At 41.0% G+C, this 22392-nt stretch overlaps 1 protein-coding gene across 3 annotated transcripts in view; it reads left to right on the top strand.

The window, feature by feature from the left end:
- TNIK (TRAF2 and NCK interacting kinase) overlaps positions 1-22392 on the top strand; it is a 395341-nt gene that overhangs the window by 355404 nt on the left and 17545 nt on the right. For all 3 annotated transcript variants that reach the window (XM_047099965.1, XM_047099964.1, XM_047099963.1), the window contains 5 exons: positions 563-747; positions 12461-12590; positions 17689-17853; positions 19885-19996; positions 20818-20988. In XM_047099965.1, coding sequence (XP_046955921.1) covers positions 563-747; positions 12461-12590; positions 17689-17853; positions 19885-19996; positions 20818-20988 — 763 coding nt within the window. The remainder of the gene's footprint in view (positions 1-562; positions 748-12460; positions 12591-17688; positions 17854-19884; positions 19997-20817; positions 20989-22392) is intronic.

Raw genomic sequence — 22392 nt, 5'->3', positions numbered from 1 at the left:
TTATTTGATGTGGTGCCTCTGCTCTCCAGGGAATGATGACCCACCAAATGAGCCATTGTAGTAGCTGGAACCTTGGGAATTGCTCTGTTCTGTGACTGATGCTAGATTTTTGGTACAGTAGCAATCAAAGAGGGGAGAGGCCATGACCGTGGCTTGGGCAGGAGACCCAAAATACTGGGGAACAATTGCTAATCCCCTGTGTTTTCCCATAAACTCTGAGGGTGACCGACTTCACCTTCCCAAAATAAAATGAGAACCCAATGTTTGTATATATGTGTATACACACAACGCACACACACATATATACACGCGTATATTCAGAACTGAGCCGTCTCAGTCTAGCAATTGGTTTTGAGCAAAGTCTAAATTTATTTCATCTTTCTTTTCTAGTTTCTCTGTGCTACAAACATCGTTTTCTGAGTTCCATGCAGCAACTATGTTTGTAACCGTTCTATATAGAGCTTTCTTTTCTTGTTGCTTAAGCTGGAGCACTGACTTGCTGAGAGATGTGACTTTGTTGTATCTACAATTCCTACATGCTGAACAAACTTTTCTTTTGTAGGATCTGACGGCATTAGCCAAAGAATTAAGAGAACTCCGGATTGAAGAAACAAACCGCCCGCTGAAGAAGGTGACTGATTACTCCTCCTCTAGCGAGGAGTCGGAAAGTAGTGATGAAGAGGAGGAAGATGGAGAGAGCGAGGCCCATGACGGGACAGTGGCTGTCAGTGACATACCCAGACTGATGTAAGAGGGCTGATTTTCTGATGTCGGCCGGGGAGGGCTAGGTCTCCAAAATGAAAGGACAAGAAATAGGAATTAAATATAGGATCGTTTATGGGTCTCTGGCAGGATCAACTGACTTTTGGGATTGGAGTGTTTATTAGAGCATAGTTCTGTAAGTACCTCTCTCCACAGACACGGTCACTTAGAATAATACATAGTAGCATTTGTACCTGCATATGCTTTATCTAGGTACATTCATTGGACTGACTCTCTCTTTGGTGACACTTTTCTTGGTTCTTTTCATCTCCAGGGAAAATGATGACAACCAGACCGTTGGCACTTGCCTGTCCCCCTTAGAACTGAAAGAGTGGAGGGGTGCCTGGGTGGTTCAGTCTGTTAAGTGGCCGACTTCAGCTCAGGTCATGATCTCACAGTTCGTGGGTTTGAGTCCCACATCGGGCTCTGTGCTGACAGCTCAGAGCCTGGAGTCTGCTTCCCATTCTGTGTCTCCCTCTCTCTCTGCCCTTACCCTGCTCGTGCTCTGCTTCTCTCTCTCTCTCTCTCTCTCTCTCTCCCAAAAGTAAATAAACATTTAAAAAATTATAAAAAATGAAAAGAACTGAAAGCATGGAATTATGGGCAATGACGTTTAGGAGTTAAAATTTAACAGCATAGACATGTGTTCCTTCCTCACCATCACCTCGACAAGAGGAGGAATGAGGAACACAAAAGTGTGTGGCAGTGTGGGTTAGCATCCCAGCAAAAGAATCAGGGGTCAAATAATCCTGCAGAGAACCTTCTGAGTGTCTGACTTAAATATATCCCTGTAGTGATTTTCTTGTTCTTCACTGTCTCTCTCATGTGATCCTTTTCTCTGTGGCCTATGACTTTGCCACATACATCTGTCCATTTCTTTGCAGTCTTCTTTTGGCTATTTATACTTGTATGTATGCCTACCTATATCTCCCTTATTATTTATAGCCTTTACGTCTTTTCTTTGGTTAAGTGAAGGAAAGGCTCACTTTTCTTTTTCTCATTGGATAGGGTCCTATGAGAAAATTCCTTTTGCCCTGTTGCTTCTCCAGTTTAAGCAAACGGATTCATACAGTCACACTCACATACATTTCTTGCTTTCTCCCCCGAATAAACACAAGGTGCTGTCACTCTGATTTGGTATAAATCTAACAGAGTGGGACGCTGATTATTCCAACTTCACTCTTCATTCACCTCCATTTCTTTAGCCCACTTACTAGTATTGGCCATCACACCACACTCACTCCCTGTAGATAAGATGCCATTTCGGGCCACCGGTTACTGTCCTGTCCAGCAGAGATTGGAGAGACAGGGCTGGCCAGTCTGTAGGGAACGTCATCCATTGATTAACAATCATTATATACAAGCAATTCTGAGAGGCAAATCCAATTATCACAGCTGAAAATTTGTACTTGTTGGGTTACTGTTGATTACACAGTTATTGACAACCATAAATATGCTAAAATATGACATTTGCAACAAATTGCATTAAATTGCTTTTTTAACAGCAAATAAAATTGTTCTAGAGGCGAAATCACTATTCTAAACCATTTTTGAAAAATATGCTGGTCCTTTCAGTTTTTGTCTTGACTCAGCATTGGTTAATTCTTCTAACAGATGTTTTGAATTCCCTTTAAACACTGAGCTTACAACAACCAGGATGAGGGTGGATTATGTATTTAAAATATTGATAAAATTTCCACTCTGTGTTACATACCATACTGAGGGCTTTGAAACATTCAGCAAGTGCAGATGCAAATTCTGCCTTCTAAAAGTTTGTAGGCTAGTTGGAGAGAAACAAAATTATAAATGGAAACTTCAGATTAATATAAATATTTGGAAGAATGACCAAAGACAGCCTTGGAGGAGATGTTCAGTCCGTTTGGTTTTTAAGCCCTGTCATATTTTGCAAGGCTATTGACAGTGTTCAACCTGCTACCACTAAGGGCACATCCATTTCTTCCCTCACCGCAGAAATACCCACCTTTCTAGAGTTGCTTGAATAGGCCATGATGCACTTCCTCTCTGCTGTCTGGCACTCTCCTGTCCCTTTGGAAATCACCTACTCGCAGCCCAGCCTGCACAGATAGAGCCTGTATCTTCCGCTGTGTGGCCGCTGGATCTTGAGTATATCCCTGCAGTTTCGGGTAGTGCTTGAATCAGGCTATTTATTACATGGTCTCCCTCTCTGGGTTGTGAGATCCCTGAGGGTGAAGATTGCGTCTCATTCATCTCTCTACTCCTAACACCTTGCGCGATGTCTGGAATAGAGGTGGTCTTCAGTGGCTTTGATTTATATTCGGTTGCACTGAACTGAAATTGCAAGTCCAGGCTTCATAGAGTTTATAGCCCAATCCAGAAGAAAGACATGTTCACAAATAACTGTTGTCAAGACAGAAGAGAACATGGGGTAATATGGGAATCGCAGGCAGGAGGAAATTGAAGTAAAGGCACAGAAGGTTGACTTTGGTAGGAATTTAGGGTGTGCTGGGCAGGGTTGGGGGGTGGTCTGGACTAGTGAAACCAGACCAAGAAGTATGTGCTTCACCATGTGGCCATTGGGAACTGGTAAGAAGGCCTCTTGAGCTGGGAAATGACATGATCAGTACTATGTTTGAGAGAAATCATTTCAGCAAAATGATTTGTAAAGAGAACAGGCTAGACACTGGTAAAGCAATTCAGAGGATCTATTGCTATCATCCAGAAATAATAAATAGGCTATCATTGAATGCTTATAATGGAGGCAAAAGTTGGCATGGCTCTTGAAGAATTGGTAAATTTTAGACAGATTGAAGTGCACATTCAAAGAAGAACATTTAAAAATATTTATTTGTATATGAGCTACAATCAGAGACAAGGCAGGATATACGTGTGTGGGTGTGTCTATATGTGTTTATTCCAGTTTGGTAAATATATGCATTTTCGTGAATATAAAATATAAGCAGCCTGTTGTGCTATAGCATGATAGTTGTATACTTCACACTATTAAAAATTTTCATTATAAAACAATTGTGTCTTTTGGAATAGGGTATTTCAGAGTTAGAATACTTCTTATGTACATTCTTATAAGTTTTATTTTCTGTTAAGATTTATCTTGTTAAGATAAGCCTTTACATTCTGTGCTATATATTTTTAGAGCCATATATATACACATATATATCTGGGATTGCAACACAGTTCACTGCCATGAAATGTATACAAAAGAGCTTCTCAGAAATGGAGTCCAGCCATTCAGACAAGCAGCTGTAGATCCTAGTGTTCAAAACAACAACTGTTTTCTATGTACAGTGCTGGTTTCATATTTATAGTAGAAGATCGCACCTATTAAGAGTGCACATAATTAAGATTATTTCTCTAACTAACCAACTGCACTATTTTCCAATGCTTCATGCATAGAAAAGTAATGGGTGGAGGGAAATAGACTAAAATTATAAAAGTGATTATCACTGGATTATACAATTGTGAGTGGGTTTTATTTTATGTAGACCCCCAGTTTTATGATGAGCATGTACTATTTTTATAGTCAGGAAAAAATAAGAGCTGTATAGAACAGGAAGAAGGGAAGGAAAGGTATGTTAAGTGAATTTGCATCAGCTCGAGCAAGCTGAAAAAACACCCTTTTGTATCAGCACCTTCCCTCAAGTACGTGCACCTGCTTCAGAACAGTACATGTGAGGCACAGTCTTAACCGTTATGACTACCTGCTGCTAGAATAGTCCCTGAGCTGTGTACAGTCTTGTAAAATGCAGTCTGGACAATGAAAGCCACATGCCGTGTGTTTTCTTCATTCTGTTTTCACTGGAAAGCCGAGCTTCTGACCCCATTGCCCTGCCAGGCTGTTGTAATGCTCCCCTTCCTCGCCTGTGGTCCTCTCTGCCTTTCCATCCATTTTTCAAGCTCTGGTCTTATTAGTGTTGCAGAAGCGTGGCTCTGGTCATGCTGTATCCTAGTGCCCTATGACCCTCTTCATCCCTGCGGCTCATGATTCCCTCAACATATGCTCCAGCAGAACTGACCTATCAATTCTTGCAAATAAATGCCTTGCACTTTTCCAGTGCTGTGCCTTTTCTTGGAGTGACCTCTCTCTCCCCCTAGTTTGCATTCCCATTTACATCCTGCCTTGTTTTTGAGGATTCATGTTACGTTTTTAAGCTCTTCTGGATGCTAATCTCTTTAGTTTCAGGAGCCATGTCTTCCTCAACTTTTATAGCCACCACCCAATGCCAAACCAAGAGCCTTTCATATAGCAGATGTTCGATAAATGTGTATTGAATTGAATTAAATCAGTACCTGCAGGAACACTTTGACAAATCCAATTAGAGAAAATTATTGTTCTAAAACTGTGGCCTAATCACTATAAGTTTCCTATAGTTTACCTTCTAATCAGTAGAAGTGTTTTGTTTTGTTATAGTCTTTATAGGAATTTGGACAACTCATTGTTCCCACCCAGACTGTGCCTCGGAAATAATTTTTAGAACAAAGGATTACCTTAACTATAAAATGTTTTAGCTGTTTTTGCCTTAGTGTTTTTTCTTTAAATCATTGCTTTTTTTCATTTTTTTACTATTAATAACTTTATTTTTTTAGAACAGTTTTAAATTCACAAAAAAGTTTAGATGGTACAAAGTTCCCATGTTACTCCTCCTGCCCCCTGCACACGGTTATCCCTATTATAAGCATTATGCATTAGTATGTATATATGTTACACTTAATAAACCAGTATTGATACATTTTAGTAAGTTTATTCAGATTTGCTTAGTTTTTACTTACCTAAAGTCCTTTTTCAGTATCAAGATCCCATCTTGTTACATTTAGTTATTTAGTTACCATATCTGCTTAGGCTTCTGTTGTCTGTGACAGTGTCTCAGACTTACCTTCTTTTTAATGAAGTTCGCAGTTTTGAGGAATACTGATTAGGAATATCATAGAATTCCCGTCTACTGGAATTTATCTGATGTTCTTGTCATGATTAGACCAAGGTTATGGATTTGGAGGAGAAAGATCACAGAGGTCACATGTGACTTTTATCACTTCATATCAAGGGTATGTACTACCAGTGTGACTGAAGACTGTTGACACTGACCTTGATCATCTGGCTGAGGTACTGCTTGTCAGGTTTCTCTACTGTAATGTAATCCCCCCCTTCCATCCTGTACTCTTTGGAAGGAAGCCAGTGCACACAGCCTGCACTTAAGGAGTAGGGAGTTATGTTCCTTTAGGGTAGAGTATTTACATAATTTATTTGAAATTATTCTGCAGGAATTTATCTCTTCTCCATTTATTAATTTATTCGGTCATTTATTTATATCAGTATAGGTTCATGGATATTTATTTAGTACTTCGGATTATAATCCACTATTTCATTTTGCTGCTTAAATTGTTCCACCTTCAACCATTGGAAGCTCTTTCCATTGGCTCCTGTACGCCTGTGGCTGACCTACCCCCCACCAAGCACTTCTTTACTTTCTGACACTACAAGATGTTCCAGGCTTACCTCATGTATTTCCTGTTCTAGTCCTGGAATCACCCGTTCCTCCTAGAAGCCTTGATTCCCTTTATTAAAAACTGATACTAGAACCAAGATTTGGGCACTAGGTGTGCTCATTGCTACTAGTGAGTCAGTTCTTTTAGGCCCTCTCAACTGACAGAGCAAGGAAATATATATTGTGTATATTAACCCATTATGCACACATATCTATAAATATTTCTATATATATATCCATCTGTATCTACATTAAATAAAAGTTTATCCTGATATCTCCAACTCTGATTCATTACCACATGGATCCTTCTAGCCCCTTCTCCTTCCTTACCTGTCAATTTCCACTCCAACAGTGGGAAACCTGGCTGTCACAATCTGCCAATTCTTGCTTAGTTGTTCATTTCCAGTACACATGTAGAGCAGGATCAGAATGGTTAACCAGTATACCTATGGGAAACAACTTTATCAGTCAGAGTACAGTGCTTACAAGCTGCTTCTTTTACCTTTAATCTTAGGGGACTCCATTTATTTCCAGAGTTACTTAGGTCAACCTTTTTCCATCTCCCACTCACGTTTTTAAAATACATTTGTGGGGCACCTGGGTGGCTCAGTAAGTTAAGCATCCAACTTCAGCTCAGGTCATGATTTCACAGTTTGTAGGTTCCAGCCCCGCATCAGGCTTTGTGCTGACAGCTCGGAGCTTGGAACCTGCTTTGGATTCTGTGTCTCACTCTCTGCTCCTCCCCTGCCCATGCTCCGTATCTCTCTCTCTCTCTCTCTCTCTCTCTCTCTCTCTGTCTCTGTCTCTGTCTCTCTTCACAGTCTACATTCTTTCCTTAGATCCTCCAACCTCCTAAATGATTTTTTTAATTTGCATACATCAAAGTTCACTCTTCATGCTATAAAGTTCTGTGACATAGCTGAACAAATGTTTTCATTATCCTCTAATAACAATTATAATAAAATTGTTTTTGGCACATCCTGTGTATAAAGTGGACCCAATGCTAAAGTTATTTTGTCAATTTTAAAAAGACAAAATTCAACATTAGGTATTCAGGACACTTTAAGCATGGTAATAATTCTTCTCATAGCTGACTGTTCATCACTTCACAAAAGAGGTATATTTGGATAATAAACTTGAACGAAATGTTTACTGGGGTTATTAAACAAAGCCTTTGTGGACTTATAAAACATTCACTGGATCTCACCTGCATGCCAGGCACAGTGCTTGGCACTGAAGATACCAACATTTCTGAGATATGATAACTGCAGGACTGTGCATTGAGTGCATGGTTAGAAGTGAACAGGGGATACTGTGGAAGCAGAATGGAGAGCCACCTACTGAACCATCCCAGTGGGGCTGAGGTGGGGTTTGAGAGTGCCTGGACTGCAGTGTAAAGGATGGAATACCTAGAGGGAGGCAGGGAATGTAAGGGAAGTATTCATGGACAGAAGATAGACTAAAGTTGCCCAAGGGTGTTGGTAGCATGATGTGTGCAGGAAACTGCTAGAAATCATATGTTGTTAGAGTTAGAAATAGAAGGTAGGTTTTGTTGAAACCATGAGGCTAGAGAAATACACAAGGACCAGATACAGGAAGGCTTGTAAGCCACAGGTTTATCTTATGGTTAATTGGAAACTCTTATAAATTGAAAGCAGAAGAGTGACATGGTCAGGGGAGCAGAGAAGGATGGACTGGAGGGTCAGTCATAGTAGACAGACAAGAGGCCAAACGCTCAAAGTATCGAAGAGCAATCATTGTACTTGAGAGCTAAGAAATGACTTGAGTTTCCTTGAGATGCTTGAAGTCAAGTATAGAGAGCAACAGTTTGAAGAGTTGTAGTATGTGGAGGAAGGCACTCACTATGCCTTTTTTGTTTTGTTTTGTTTTTTGGTTTTTATTATTTTGGTTTTTTTTTACTCCATAATCCATTTTTATTTCCTCCTATGCTATGGATCATTTTTTAATATGAAATTTATTGTCAAATTGGCTTCCATACAATAACCAGTGCTCATCCCAATAGATGCCCTCCTCAATGCCCATCACCCACTTTCCCCTCCCTCCCACCCCCCATCAACCCTCAGTTTATTCTTAGTTTTTAAGAGTCTCTTATGGTTTCCCTCCTTCCCTCTCTGTAACTTTTTTTTCCCCTTCCCCTCCCCCATGGTCTTCTGAAAGTTTCTCAGGATCCGCGTAAGAGTGAAAACATATGGTATCTGTCTTTCTCTGTATGACTTATTTCACTTAGCATAACACTCTTCAGTTCCATCCACATTGCTACAAAAGGCCATATTTCATTCTTTCTCATTGCCAAGTAGTATTCCATTGTGTATATAAACCACAATTTCTTTATCCATTCATCAGGATGGACATTTAGGCTCTTTCCATAATTTGCCTATTGTTGAAAGCGCTGCTATAAACATCGGGGTACAAGTGCCCCTATGCCTCAGCACTCCTATATCCCTTGGGTAAATTCCTAGCAGTGCTATTGCTGGGTCATAGGGTAGATCTGTTTTTAATTTTTTGTGGAACCTCCACACTGTTTTCCAGAGCGGCTGAACCAGTTTACATTCCCCCCAACAGTGCAAGAGGGTTCCCATTTCTCCACATCCTCGCCAGCATCTATAGTCTCCTGATTTGTTCATTTTAGCCACTCTGACTGGCGTGAGGTGATATCTGAGTGTGGTTTTGATTTTATTTCCCTGATGAGGAGCAACATTGAGCATCTTTTCATGTGCCTGTTGGCCATCTGGATGTCTTCTTTAGAGAAGTGTCTATTCATGTTTTCTGACCATTTCTTCACTGGATTATTTGTTTTTCAGGTGTGGAGTTTGGTGAGTTCTCTATAGATTTTGGATACTAGCCCTTTGTCCGATATGTCATTTGCAAATATCTTTTCCCATTCCATCGGTTGCCTTTTAGTTTTGTTGATTGTTTCCTTTGCAGTGCAGAAGCTTTTTATCTTGATGAGGTCCCAATAGTTCATTTCTGCTTTTAATTCCCTTGCCTTTGGAGATGTGTCAAGTAAGAAATTGCTGCAGTCACTATGCCTTTTAAAAAGAATTCTGGGGCATCTGGCTGGCTCAGTTGCAAGAGCATGCAACCCTTGATCTCAAGGTTGTGAGCTCAAGCCCTACACTGGGTGCAGAGATTACTTAAATAAATAAACTCAAAAATTAAAAAAAAAAGAATTCTGTAGAAAAGTGATTCAGAACATGCAGAAGTTTGTAGGAATTTTCCATAATCAAAAGCCGCTATTGATAACAGAAAAATTAATGGTGTGGTCAATTAAAACAAGGTATCCAGAATGTACAAAAGATTCAGAATAAAACAGACCAATCCTTAGACAACCTTAACCTTACTAAGAGAAATTGCTCACCATTCTAGATAAAATTGGCCAAGGGAGAAATACAGATTATTATCTTTTATTCAATATAAGGAATATTACTAGTAGAAGTAGTATTTTTAAAAACTCAAAACAGCCTGAACTGCTCACCATAAAAGTTTATCATAGATGAAGCAGTTCTGACTCATAAAAATTTAAGTATAAAAATTAACCCAGAAAAAAAATAATCTCACTAAAAATATGCAGGAGGTAAAACTGAAGTGGCTAACACTCTACACTGTAAAACTTGCTACTGACTAAAACTTGACAGATGAACCAAACCTTAATACAATTTACACCTTTAAAACTAATACATTGAAATTGGACTTGGTAGAAGTAGTGACCACAGAAGCCTTTGAAAGGTGACAGGGATAAACATCTTGATTGGCTGATTAAATCTTTGTCGTAAAATTTACATAGGGAAGAATTGGAACCTATGATGATAATTTTAGTAAAACAATACTGAAAATAAATAAATTGAGGAAGGTTTTAGCTGAGATATATGGGAAATTAATCAAGGAACTGTCTTAATGGAATTAGCTCTAGAAAATACCTTTCTTTTGAAAATTTCACTCATATTGACATGTTTCTGATGAAACTGGGGGGAATCAAACATCATCAAGGTGAAAAAAATAAGTGGGGCCGACATATCTTTGATCTTGTCACTCCCATGAACTTTAATGGTGAAAGGGAACTCAGTTGGACAGTGTCAGCCTGGCGGTGGTCACCATCGGTGTACCTACACTTCTGACAGTGGCCAAGGATGTCTGAGTGACAAAGAAGGAAAGTGCCTCCCTTCCCAGAAGGCTTTAGCTTTTGATAAATGCTCCATTTATGGACTTATTTGTATCACACCGTCTTGTCCCAAACAAGAATGTAAGTCAGCTAAATATATATACATATATATATACACACACACACATATACATATACATATATATACATATATAAATATATATAAAATATATAAATATATAATATAATATATTGTATGTATTTTATATGTAATATATAAATATTATGATATATAAATATATAATATATATTATATATAATAATATATAAATATTATAATATATAAATATATAATATATATTATATATAATAATATATAAATATTATAATATATAAATATATATATATTTAGCTGCCTTACATTCCATATTTTTGCCACATATACACACACACACACAAACACAAGGTAAAATAAAATTTCAAATAAATGAGTGAAGATATCATAGTTTTGAGAACTATTCTGATTTGCCACTCTAGCAATATGTCAGGCATTCATTGCAGCAGTTTCTTATTCCATGTCTCTGGATCGCTATAAATGGCTCCTTTCTGGGAATGAAATATTGCTTCTTTTTCTTCCCAAATACGTCAGTTCTAACTCATCTTTAGATTCATTCAATCCACTGTTCCAGTTTTGTAGTTTTGAAGTAAGCATCTTGCTATGCACTTTTCTTTGGTCTGGACTCCCTTTCCCATTTTATCACCTCTTTGTTTGGATCCTTAACATATGCTTTCTCTGTCCCAGAGATGTCATAAGTCTGTCATGTTTCTTCTTTCTTGAATTGAGTATTTCATCAAGTACTTGGGCTTTGATAGGATCCAAGAGACCAGAAATGTCTTTTTCAAATACATAAGAAACAGTTAAGAGGAAAAAAAAAATAGTAAAAGATACAATTAATATATTTAAGCAGAGAAGCCTTGATACCTTTTTTATTTTTGATAAACCCACTTTAAAAAAGAGGCAGCTGCTGATACAGGGTATCAATGAGGATTGCATGGAAACTAAAATCCTGTAGACAAATCACATCACCTACCTGGTTCTCGTTTTCCCTTGATGTTGTGGTCTGTGTTACGGGGCACATAGAAAACGTGAGTCTCTGCTCTCGGGGTGTATGTGAAGGTCCTGTTACCTTCTCCGTTAGATATTAAACACAAGAACAAGAAACAAACTAAAAATAGATATACCACAGTGTGGAGTAATTACAGAGGTTTTAAAAAGTGCTGCATATTTTTAAACAGCCTACCTAATGGATGTCCTAGTAAGCCAGAATGCCCTTAATTGATATTTCTTCTCCATAAATAGTGTAAAACCATTTATCAAATGAATGTATGTTGCACTCCTACTCTGTGGCCAGCTCTACGCTAGGTATACAGTAATGAACAGAGACAAGACTGCCTTCATAAGCATATGTTCTAATGAGACAGGGGGAGAAAGTTCCAAGAGACTCAAAAAGAGAAAGAATCATAAATTGTGATAAGAACCAATAAGACAAAGGATGAAGAGAAAGAAAAAAGAGGGGTTGGTGGGATAAAACCTAGGTGGTAAGAGAAGGCATCTCAAGGAAAGTATCACTTAAGATGAAATATTGTTACTTAAGAGAGGCAACCAGCCAAGAGCCAGAGTGGGAGAGAGTTTTCCAGCAGAGGCAACAGCATGAGCAAAGCGCAGGTCAGGGTGCCTGCTGGTCAGAGAAGGAGTAGAGAAGGCTTGGAGGCCTTGCAGAGCCTTTGAGGGGCTCTGACATCGACGGCAGTGTTTTTTTCCTCGGACAGTCTGAAGCTTGCTCTCTAGGACTGCTGCATGGAGAATAGGTCGAGAGAGGATGCTGCAGAAGCAGGACACCTGTTCAGGCATCAGCACCACATTAAAAATTAAATACAACGTACTTAAGGCCACTGATTGTATGTACCCTTAGAAATGATTAAAATGGGTGAATTTTAAGTTGCATATATTTTACCCCAATTTGAAAAATTAACATAAACAGGAAACAGGCATTCCCTAAACACACATTGCTGTTAATACCGTTCCTTCCCATCTCAGACCAACAGGAGCCCCCGGGAGCACCGAGCAGTACAATGTGGGAATGGTCAGCACGCACGGGCTGGAGACTTCTCACGCAGACACTTTCGGCAGCAGTATTTCAAGAGAAGGCACCTTGATGATAAGAGAGGTAAGTTGGTATAAAAACTGTGAAGAGGAAGTGCTTCCTTAAGTGGTATTTATATCAGAGCTTTCGCAGAGAATGCTGGCAGCGTGTATTTTCAGCATAGTGAATGGGGGTGGGGAGCCAGAAGAAACACGCGCTTCTAAATGGCTGAGTGATTTCAGTTGTCCACCGCCTTCTTTCCTGTATCCTTCTAAGCTTCCGCAGTGTGACTTAATTACATTAGTCCGAATTCTTCAGTAGGAGCTATGCAAATCAGAGTATAGAATTTGAGCTTGAGGATATAAAACTGGCAAACCCAGATGTTTCCTACGGCAGCGAAACGGGAATGCATGGCCTCACTCAGTAGCATCTGAGGCCTTGTTATGCCTCTTTTCCCCATGGCTTTATCCTTGTGGATTGTATGTATAGAAAATGGTTAGAAGTTCCAAGAAATGGTGATATCATCTTATCTGATTAAACCAACATTAAAAGGCTATTGAGCTATTTTGATTTAAAAAAAAAAAAAGAAATATGCAGATCTACTTAAAAACGTACCTATTGCTTTGGGTGATTTTGGTTTTTTATCTGTATTTTTATTTTTTTAAGCTCATTTACTTATTTCGAGAGAGAGACAGAGAAAGCGAGTGGGGGAGGGGCAGAGAGGGGGAGAGAGAGAATCCCAGGCAAGCTCCACATTCAGCGTGGAGCCCGACGTAGGGCTCAGACTCACAAACCATGAGATCATGGCCTGAGCCGAAACCAAGTCAGACCCTTAACCGACTGAGCCACCCAGGTACTCCTGATTTTATGTGTTTAAACTCGAGGAACATCACTTCATTTGAGTGGGGGGCATGTGCTCGCTTCACATGCACTTCCTCACTGCATCTGTGCCAGCCAGAAGGGCCTTGACAAATCAGAATTTGTCTTCTCTTCTTTCACACTTCATCATCACCATGTAAATTTGACAAGTCTCTGCTTGGAAGGAAAACAATAGCTGGTAACATTGGGCAAGAGTTACTTGATGTCCATCCCTGGGTCTGTGTTATCATCTATAAAATTTCGTAAATAATAGTGTATGACTCATAAGATGACCCAAACAACACGAGTGTGAACTGTGTGAATCCACTTATATGTGGGTTTTTTTCAACACAGTCCAATACTATAAATCTATTTTCTCCTCCTTATGATTTTCTTAATAACATTTTCTTTTCTCTAGCTTACTTTATGATAAAAACATAGTGTATAATACATATACAAAATATGTGTGAATCGACTGTTTATGTTATTGATAAGGCTTCCAGTCAACAGTGGGCTATTAGTAGTTAAGCTTTTGGGGAGTAAGAAGTTCTACTCAGATTTTCAACTGCACTGGGGGACCATGCCCCTAACCCCTATGTGTTCAAGGGTCAACTGTAATTTATTTCATTTCACTCTCCTTTTACTTGTTATCCCTTCCTACCCTTGCCTCTGAAACAATGCATATCATCTGTCATTCTACAGCCAGGATAGTTTGGGAAACCATAATAGCAGGCTTTGCTCTCCCAGGAAAGAAAGGAAGTGTAGTTTTGAGATGAATAAGGCCTTTGAAGTAATAATTGGCAGAAGGTCAGTAACTGGAAAAGTAGTTCACAAAGCAACTTGCTAGAATTTCATGATATGGCCCTGCCGAATCTTTGAAGTAGGCTTTGAAGAGCCCTATCCTGTAAGCCTGAAATAAGAAATGGACTTGGCTGCACAAGCTGACATTGTGTAGTGCTGGTATATAAATCTCCCAATGTGGTGAATGGATAATTCCGATGGCGGTATAGAAGGCTGCTGTCATTCTAACTTGCTGCTTGGAAAACCTGAGGGGAAATGTTCTGAGTGAGTGACTCTCTGACTCTGCTTTCTAATGCAGTTTATAATTTGCTAGAGTCGTTATGACAGAGTCAGTACCTTGAAGAAGATATTGGGAGGCGCATTTTCAGTTCAGTTGCCAGACATATCCAAATGGCTCTGTGTTATTTAAAGCACCCCAGTATTCTGTGACCACAGCCAGTCACTTTGAAAATAGCACTCACCAGTGTCTTCTATGAATTTGATATAATGAGGGCCCCAAAACCTTTTTGTCCCTCAGTTTCTAAATGCCACCTTTCCCAAAGGTGGGCTTTTAACACAACAACCTTGAGTTGGAATCATTAAAAGTACAGGTATCACAAAGGCAAATGCAAATAAAAGTATGTCCCTGACAAAAAAATAAGAAAATAAAATGAAAACTCATAATAGAGCTTAGTTTATAGGGTGCTATAGTTCAGTTCCCCAAGATGAACATCAAAGAGAACTCACTCAAGACAGCATTCTCATGGGAGTGGACAAGATGGTTCTAGAGGAAAATACTGGCTCTACTGCCCACAGTCCTGCCAAGACACACACATTTGTCCTATCAATGCACACCCTGGCCCTCTGGTTCTACCTCCCCCTAACCTATGGTCCCAGAGGACCTTTCCCTACTCTAGTTCTAGAACAAACCACACCAGCTGTCATCTACCACATTGTCTATAGGGACCCATCTGTCAGAAGAGCTATTCTCCTTTCCCAACTTCCCCTGCTGCCCATTCTTCACCCAGCAGATCCCCGTGGGTCTGATTCAGCCTTCCTTTACTCCTTGAAGCCTCTCTTGGGACTCCATGGGCCTCTGTCCATAGCACCTTTCCTACTGACCAGCTGGTAATGGGAAGTGATAGGAAAAAGAATCCGCTTACAACAGGCGTCCACTGCAGCTCCAATCAGCTACGGCCGAGAGCAGAGCCACCTATCACGGCAGCAGCCCAGAGCACCTGGGCTATCCCAACAGACAGCCCCTGATTTCAGCACTTACAACCTGTGTCACTCGGAGCAAGTCAGCTGAATTCTCTGCACTGCAGTTTTTCCATGTGTAAAGTGAGGATAATGGGAGCTAGCCTGTGGTGGTATTTGAAGGACTGGGGGGAATACCATACCTAAAGGTTGGGCATGGTCCCAGGCACAAGTTGTTACTCAGGGAAATCTTAGTGCCCACCCCCATGGGAACGGTGAGGGCGTGAAGACTGTAGAAATTGTTGGGCTCTGTTACGGAGGTCCTAGAGGGCCAGGCTGTTGTTCATTTATCTCTGTATTCCTAGCAAAGTGCCTGGCACACAGAAGGTATTTAATTCAAAGGAGCTGGTTGAATGGACAGAAGGCCGATGACTCAGAGTGGGGAGATTCAGGGGTCGGTCACCACTGGATTCCTTCAAGCTTCTCACTGTCTGGGCTGTTTCCCTCGTTAGCCTCTTCAGGTCTTTGATAACCAGTGCGTCTGCCTCAGCTTTTGGCTCGAGGCAGAATGCTGGGGATAGAATAGAGAGCCGGTAAAACTCTAAAGAGGCCATGTGTGATTTATGCTACTGGGAGATTGGGGGGAAATGTTAAAAAGCCTTTCAGTATTTGAACAGAACTTAGAAGAAAGGAAAAGCTGCCCAGTACACATAAAATAGGAGACAGTGAGATAAATTAGGACTGAACCCTGTAAATGTCATTGAGAAGACAAAATGTTCGATCCTGAGAACAGGCACTAGTACAAGCTGTGGATGCATGAAGACTGTGTGGACAAAATGAATCCAGAAAATGCCCCTCTCCTGGGCAGTTCGCAGGCCAGGAGCATGTTGCCAAGAAATAGAGGGAACCGCAGCTTTACAGTTATTTCTTAAGTTCCCCGGTAACATCCGTTACATGCACCCCTTCAGGAACTTGGGAATCTGTTTCATCTACCCCCAAAATTGCCTCCTTTCACTTCTAGCCAGAAGCAGGTGCAGAGTGGTCATTGTAAGACAAGGACAGGCTCTGGAAGGGGGAAGCCAGGCCAGTGAGCCCAAGCCAGCCAGCCCCAGGGAAGGCAGGGAGTATGTCTACCTGCTTTGATCCTGGCCGATCCCTCCATGTTCAACAAAATGCCTCACACTTAGTAGTCACTCAGGAATGCTGGGTAAATGGATGAAAGAAAGAAAAGGCAAAGAAGGGAATCATTGCTTAATCAGATCTGCTCTAAGAAACCTCAGTGAGCTAGTCGCATAAATGTTAAATCAGAAAGCACAATACTGGCCAGGCCTGCAGTGTGGCTACTGGCTTTTAGGAAGCAGAACTGTCTTTTAATCCTGTATTTCTTCCCTGGGATCTTTGAGAGGAGGCTTTGTTTCGCAGAGCAGTGGTTTCCAAACTTGTTAGGTCATACAATCCTATCAGTAAAAATTTGAGAGCATGCCACTTAATTGCAGTGTATTTATTTATAACTCATGCATTTGTCCTACTTCTCATATTATATATATTACAAAATACCTTGAAAAGACGTTAAAAAGGGATGCTATACAAAATAGTTCAAATACTGTTATTAACTATTCCTTGTTAGTCATGATGACTTCCGTTTTTTACTGCAAGGCACCATACTTGCTTGTAAGAGATTCAGTATTCAGATTCAGTAGCAGACACACACCTGTAGCTTCAAATAATCTGTGGTTTATTTCAGTACATTTTTTTTGTAACTCCTGTTCGATCTGGTGAATTAATCATTGTTTTGACCTCATGACTGACAAAGAGCCCTATGATCTGGGCAGATGGCATCTCTGCGTTTTCTTGGCGTACATGGTATGTGGGTTATTAGTATTATCTCATCCCAGCCTCTGTGTTTCAGCAGTATTTTAGGTCACGTATGTGTCTTAGGGGTTCGCATCATTGTAACCTGATAATATACCTGCAAATCCAGTCAACGGTGCACCCACAGGCACACACAGACACAAATACTGCAGGGGAGAACTGTGCAAATGCAGACCTCAGGAGCTCAGCCCCTCCGCCTGCCTTCCCATGGGAACTCCCACTTCCTGTGTGACCCTGACTGCCCTCATGCAGAAGCAAAAGGCTGCAGGGTCAGTCCATATACTAAGCGTGAACAAAGTTTAACTTCTTTTTTATTTTCTTAGTAAAATATAAATGTAAGTGTTATCTTCCGCACACCCCAGCAGGTCCGTTTGGGGACTGTGCCTGTGCTGTGTGAGGGGTGACACCACTCGGTGGCCTTCACCCTCCCTCTCTAATCCCTCTCTGATGCTCCCCATGTGTTGTGCCCCCTCAGACGTCTGGAGAGAAGAAGCGGTCTGGCCACAGTGACAGCAATGGCTTTGCCGGCCACATCAACCTCCCAGACCTGGTGCAGCAGAGCCATTCCCCGGCCGGGACACCAACCGAGGGCCTGGGACGCGTCTCCACCCATCCGCAGGAGATGGAGTCCGGGACTGAGGTAGGTGCTGGGCAACAGGCGTGACAGCTCTGTTCTCCTGGGGGTGCAGGGGGTGTCGAAACCCTGCTGTCTTCAGGAATAAGGCTTTGTAAGCTCCCTGAGATGTGTTGGTTCGGTTGCTATATAACTATTTACATAAATACTTTAATGGACGAAAATCATGGAAGCTGAGGGGTAAAAAGATCTGATACCATCTGGCCCAATGCCTATTTTTACAAATGACAGTACTGAGGCTCAGAGAGGTTAAGTGACTTGCCCATGGCACACAGCTAGCTGGTGACAGATCTAGGACTAGAACTTGGATTTCCTATCTCCCAGGCCAGTGAGAGAAACTTTAGCCTATAGAGGTCCCATGGCCAACGGTTGAGGTTCATGTTTATATTGATTTAGTCAAACTAGGTTTGACTTAAAATGAGGTTGAAATTCTTTGTTAAATGAAAGATAAAAATCAATAGATAGATAGGCTGTCATCCATCTTCCTAAACTCCAAATTGTGTGGGAAAGGGAGAAATGGGATATTTAGCTTGCCTGTATAGAAACAGTCCCTGGAGACAGCCTGAATAAATACAGTCTGTTAGGCAGTGCTCGTAGGTGTAGTTATCCAAGCCCGACCAGTGGATGAGTCCATGGGGCTTGGTCATGTTTCATGAATCACACGGAGGCCCCGAAGGAAATCATGAAGCATATGCCCTGGTGTTTTTGATGCTGTCCACACATTAACTTTTTATGATACACCCTTTGGATTCTACCTCAAGGGAAAAAACAGAGGTGCCTTGGGAGGCCGCATATCCTCTTGTGGCTTCCCACAGTGTGGTCAGGTTTCCTCTGCCTGAACATGTCTAACGGAACCTAGAAGAACCCCATGGGATTGGACTCCGGTTCAAATTCTGCTGCTGCTCCAGCTCTAAGTGGGAATGTTAGTACCTGCCCCACCTCCTTCGCAGACTTCTTCTAAAGATCAAAGGAGAGAATGTATGTGAAAGCTCTTCATTTGGAAGGAGTCTTACCTTGTAGAGGGTGAAATCATTTTAATTTCATAAGGTGGAGGGAAAATCAATTGGATCTTTGCGGTTTCCTCCGTACGTGTTTAGGGGTCCTGAGATGTTTTTATTTTTAAATGGAAACCTGAAAATAAAGCTAGAAAGTGAAAACTCAGTTAAAGACATTTGTCTGAAAGGAGATTTTCTGATATTGAATGCAGGTCTGTTTGTGATATTAAGAGGACTTGAGCATAGTAGAAGGAATAGAGATGACAGACAAGATGAGGAAGTGGTTATTGTACCTTCTTTGGCAGAGCTGAAATATGGAATTTCACCAGGTGAAGCCCTGATATTTAGTTCGCTGTTCCCTAGTCGAGTCTGCCTTCATGTCTTTATTGAGATTTATTTTTTAAGCAATTCTGTGCATTGCCTGCAATCTAGTATCTTCATGAAGTCCCTAAATAAGGCATGAAAATAGGAATATCCTTTTAAAGCGACCATTCTGGGAGGGAAAAATATTCAATCCCTGGATGAAATTGTCCCTGCATTAAAGATTTTAAGGCTTCTTGAGCCGACACCAATCCACCTGCATCACCAGGTCAGCTTACAAGGGCCCAAAGGCTCCAAGAGGGAGACTTTGGTGGACCGGATGTTCAGGATGAAATGCTGCTATGTGGGCATGCTTACTTAGTTTATTGTGTCAGCTTTTCTTAAGACCATTTGGTCAATATGCGATTGTTTGTACTTCAAGGGAGAGATAAGCTCTGTCATCACGGTCATCTTACCATGTGGTCCAAAATATAATTTGCCCCCAGCAACTCTTGCAATCTGACAATTAATGGAGCCCTGCAAAGGCAGAATGGCCAGTGAGTAGCCAGCACCAGGAGAAGCTGGAGAGAGAGGCACACCTTGACTCCAAGGGTCAGAGTGTGAACAAGCTAAATAGATTGAAGAATCTGTAACCATTCTAAAGCCCACGCAAAGTATTCTTGGCATTGTTCATTCCTGTAGTACTTATCTGTTCTTCTTAATCCTCTTGCCTTTCCATTAGTATGGCATGGGGAGCACCACGAAGGCCTCCTTCACCCCCTTTGTGGACCCCAGAGTTTACCAGACATCTCCCACCGATGAAGATGAAGAGGATGAAGAATCATCAGCCGCGGGTAAGCGAAACTGCCCAGATGTTTTAGAAACAGCTTGGTTTTCCTTCCTGGTGTGACGTGATAAAGAAATGAATTATTGGTTTAGTACTTAAGCCATTTCCTGCTTAGGCCCTGTCTTAAAGGGAGGTTGGTTCTTTTGTTTGTTTGTTTTGTTTTTATCATTATTATTTTTGTAGGATTTCTAAAACAAATATCTTTGTCTCCCATTTTTTTTTTCATCTCTTCTATTTTGCTTCTGGTAGGAACCCAGAGGTATCCAGGGGCCCTGGGAAAAGCTGTTCCTCAGAGATCTCCAAACTTACCACATACTTCTCAAAAGCAATTTCTGGGTACAATGTTGTGCACGCAGTAGACACTTAATCAGTGCGCGTTGGGTTGTGTTGAGCTCTAGGTGTGTGCTTCCTACCGCACAGATCTGGCTGATTTAGAGGAGAGCCTTGCTTTCTGGACTTATGCAGCTCACTAATCATCAGGGGAGGCTTAGGCTAGTCTGTCAGTTGATGATACGGAATTTTAAAAAGTAAATCTTTCCTGCCGTGTTCTATGAGATGGGGGTGGTGTGTATGTATTCTCTAAACTACCCAAGTAGTATCTTTAAGTCTGTTTTACTAATGGTTAAAATCCTGCTTCTGTGAATGACTTATACTGTAGTCTACTAAAAAAAAAAAAAGTATAAAATGTACATAGTTTCAGAATTTCTGTGCCTTTCCCATAATGCACACTAAACGAGGAGAAATCATAGTGTTTTGAAGCCCCTTCTCCGTACCTCCACTGGTTGTTTTTTAAGATGCCACTGACTTCTCTGATTCTCTTTCTCAAAGCTCTGTTTACTAGCGAACTTCTTAGGCAAGAACAGGCCAAACTCAACGAAGCAAGAAAGATTTCAGTGGTAAATGTAAACCCAACCAACATTCGACCTCACAGTGACACACCAGAAATCAGAAAATACAAGAAACGATTCAATTCAGAAATACTTTGTGCAGCTCTCTGGGGTAAGTTCTTCTTTTTACCACTCGTTAACACATCGACCCTCAAACATTAAAAACCTCTGGAGCTTACTATCCGAAGAGCAGTGGTTGAATCAGGGGTGTTGAGTCTTGACTTGAGACCATCTTGGCCTCAGGAGAAATCAAGAGCAATTTTACATGTAGCAAGAACTGATAGGGCCGCCTGGGTGACCCAGTTGGTTAAGCATCAGACTCTTGATTTCGACTCAAGTCATGATCTCACCGTTTGTGGGATCGATCCGCATGTCAGGCTCTGCTTGGGATTCTCTCTCTCTCTCTCTCTCTCTCTCTCTCTCTGTTCCTCTCCCACTCTCGTGCTTGCACACACACTCTCTCTCTCAAAATAAATAAACATGAAAAAAAAAGCTGATAACCTAATGCCCAAGATAACAGGATCAGATTCAGAAATGACCTTGACACATAATAGTGATAGCTAAAGTCGGCTGCTGAACCAGCTACCATGTACCACACACTATTTGCCCAGCACTGTGTGATGTGTCCCCCATTCTGCCTTGTATGATCTATGCAATACCCGGCAAGGGGAATTAGATATGACCCCTATTCACAGCAGACAAACCAGCCTAGAATGTTTTAGTGAATTGCTGAAGGCTAGTAGTAGCAAGAGAAAACTGGAAAAGGACAACAGATGATGAACCTTCCCTTTTAGTTCAAAACATCAACCTACGGTTCTTATAAAAAAGTGATGCACGGGTTTTAGCTGACCTCAAACTCAGTATAGTTGGGATGAAATTCTGTCAAAGTCCTGGTCTGTGTTACTGCAACCATCACATACGGATGAAGGAAGGACATGACCCATCTGTATCCATCTAAAATACTAGGCCTAGTTTGGGGCACCACAATCTTATAAGGACAAAAGCATTTGAGATGTTTGGGGAAGTAGATGAAGCCTGGAAACCATTTCTTGGGAGATGTGTTGAGGGAATAAGGCACTGTCCTCTGGAAAAGAGACAGAAGACAAGATGACCATGTTTGATATTGAATAATTTGTGGACAGAATAGACATGTATGTTACTCAAAAAAATACATGTACAAAAAGCAAGAGAAGTCACAGAGTTACCTGTTTGTGAATATAGTTCAGTACACAGTGGACCCTCAGTGTGTTGGGGTGTGTGTGTGTGTGTGTGTGTGTGTGTGTGTGGTGTGTTACAGGGGCAGGTGGGAGTTACTTTCTAGGGATAAATTTTTAGGATGCCAACTATCCAGACGAGACCACTTACCTGCTAGAGCTTTTCTAATAGGGATGATTGCATGGGAGACAGGCTGGGCTAGATTTAGATACCTGAGTGGTCCCTTACAGCCAATCTTTCTGCAACTCTCAGGCTCTTAACACCTCACTTGCATTGGTTTGTCATTTCCCTAACAGACAGC

This window comes from Lynx rufus, unplaced genomic scaffold (assembly GCF_022079265.1).
Source record: "Lynx rufus isolate CCGP_SWC_20201006 ecotype Redwood Valley unplaced genomic scaffold, mLynRuf1.p SCAF_5, whole genome shotgun sequence".
NCBI lineage: Eukaryota > Metazoa > Chordata > Mammalia > Carnivora > Felidae > Lynx > Lynx rufus.
Note: the sequence above shows the minus strand (reverse complement) of the source record. Positions and strands in the feature narration are given on the sequence as shown.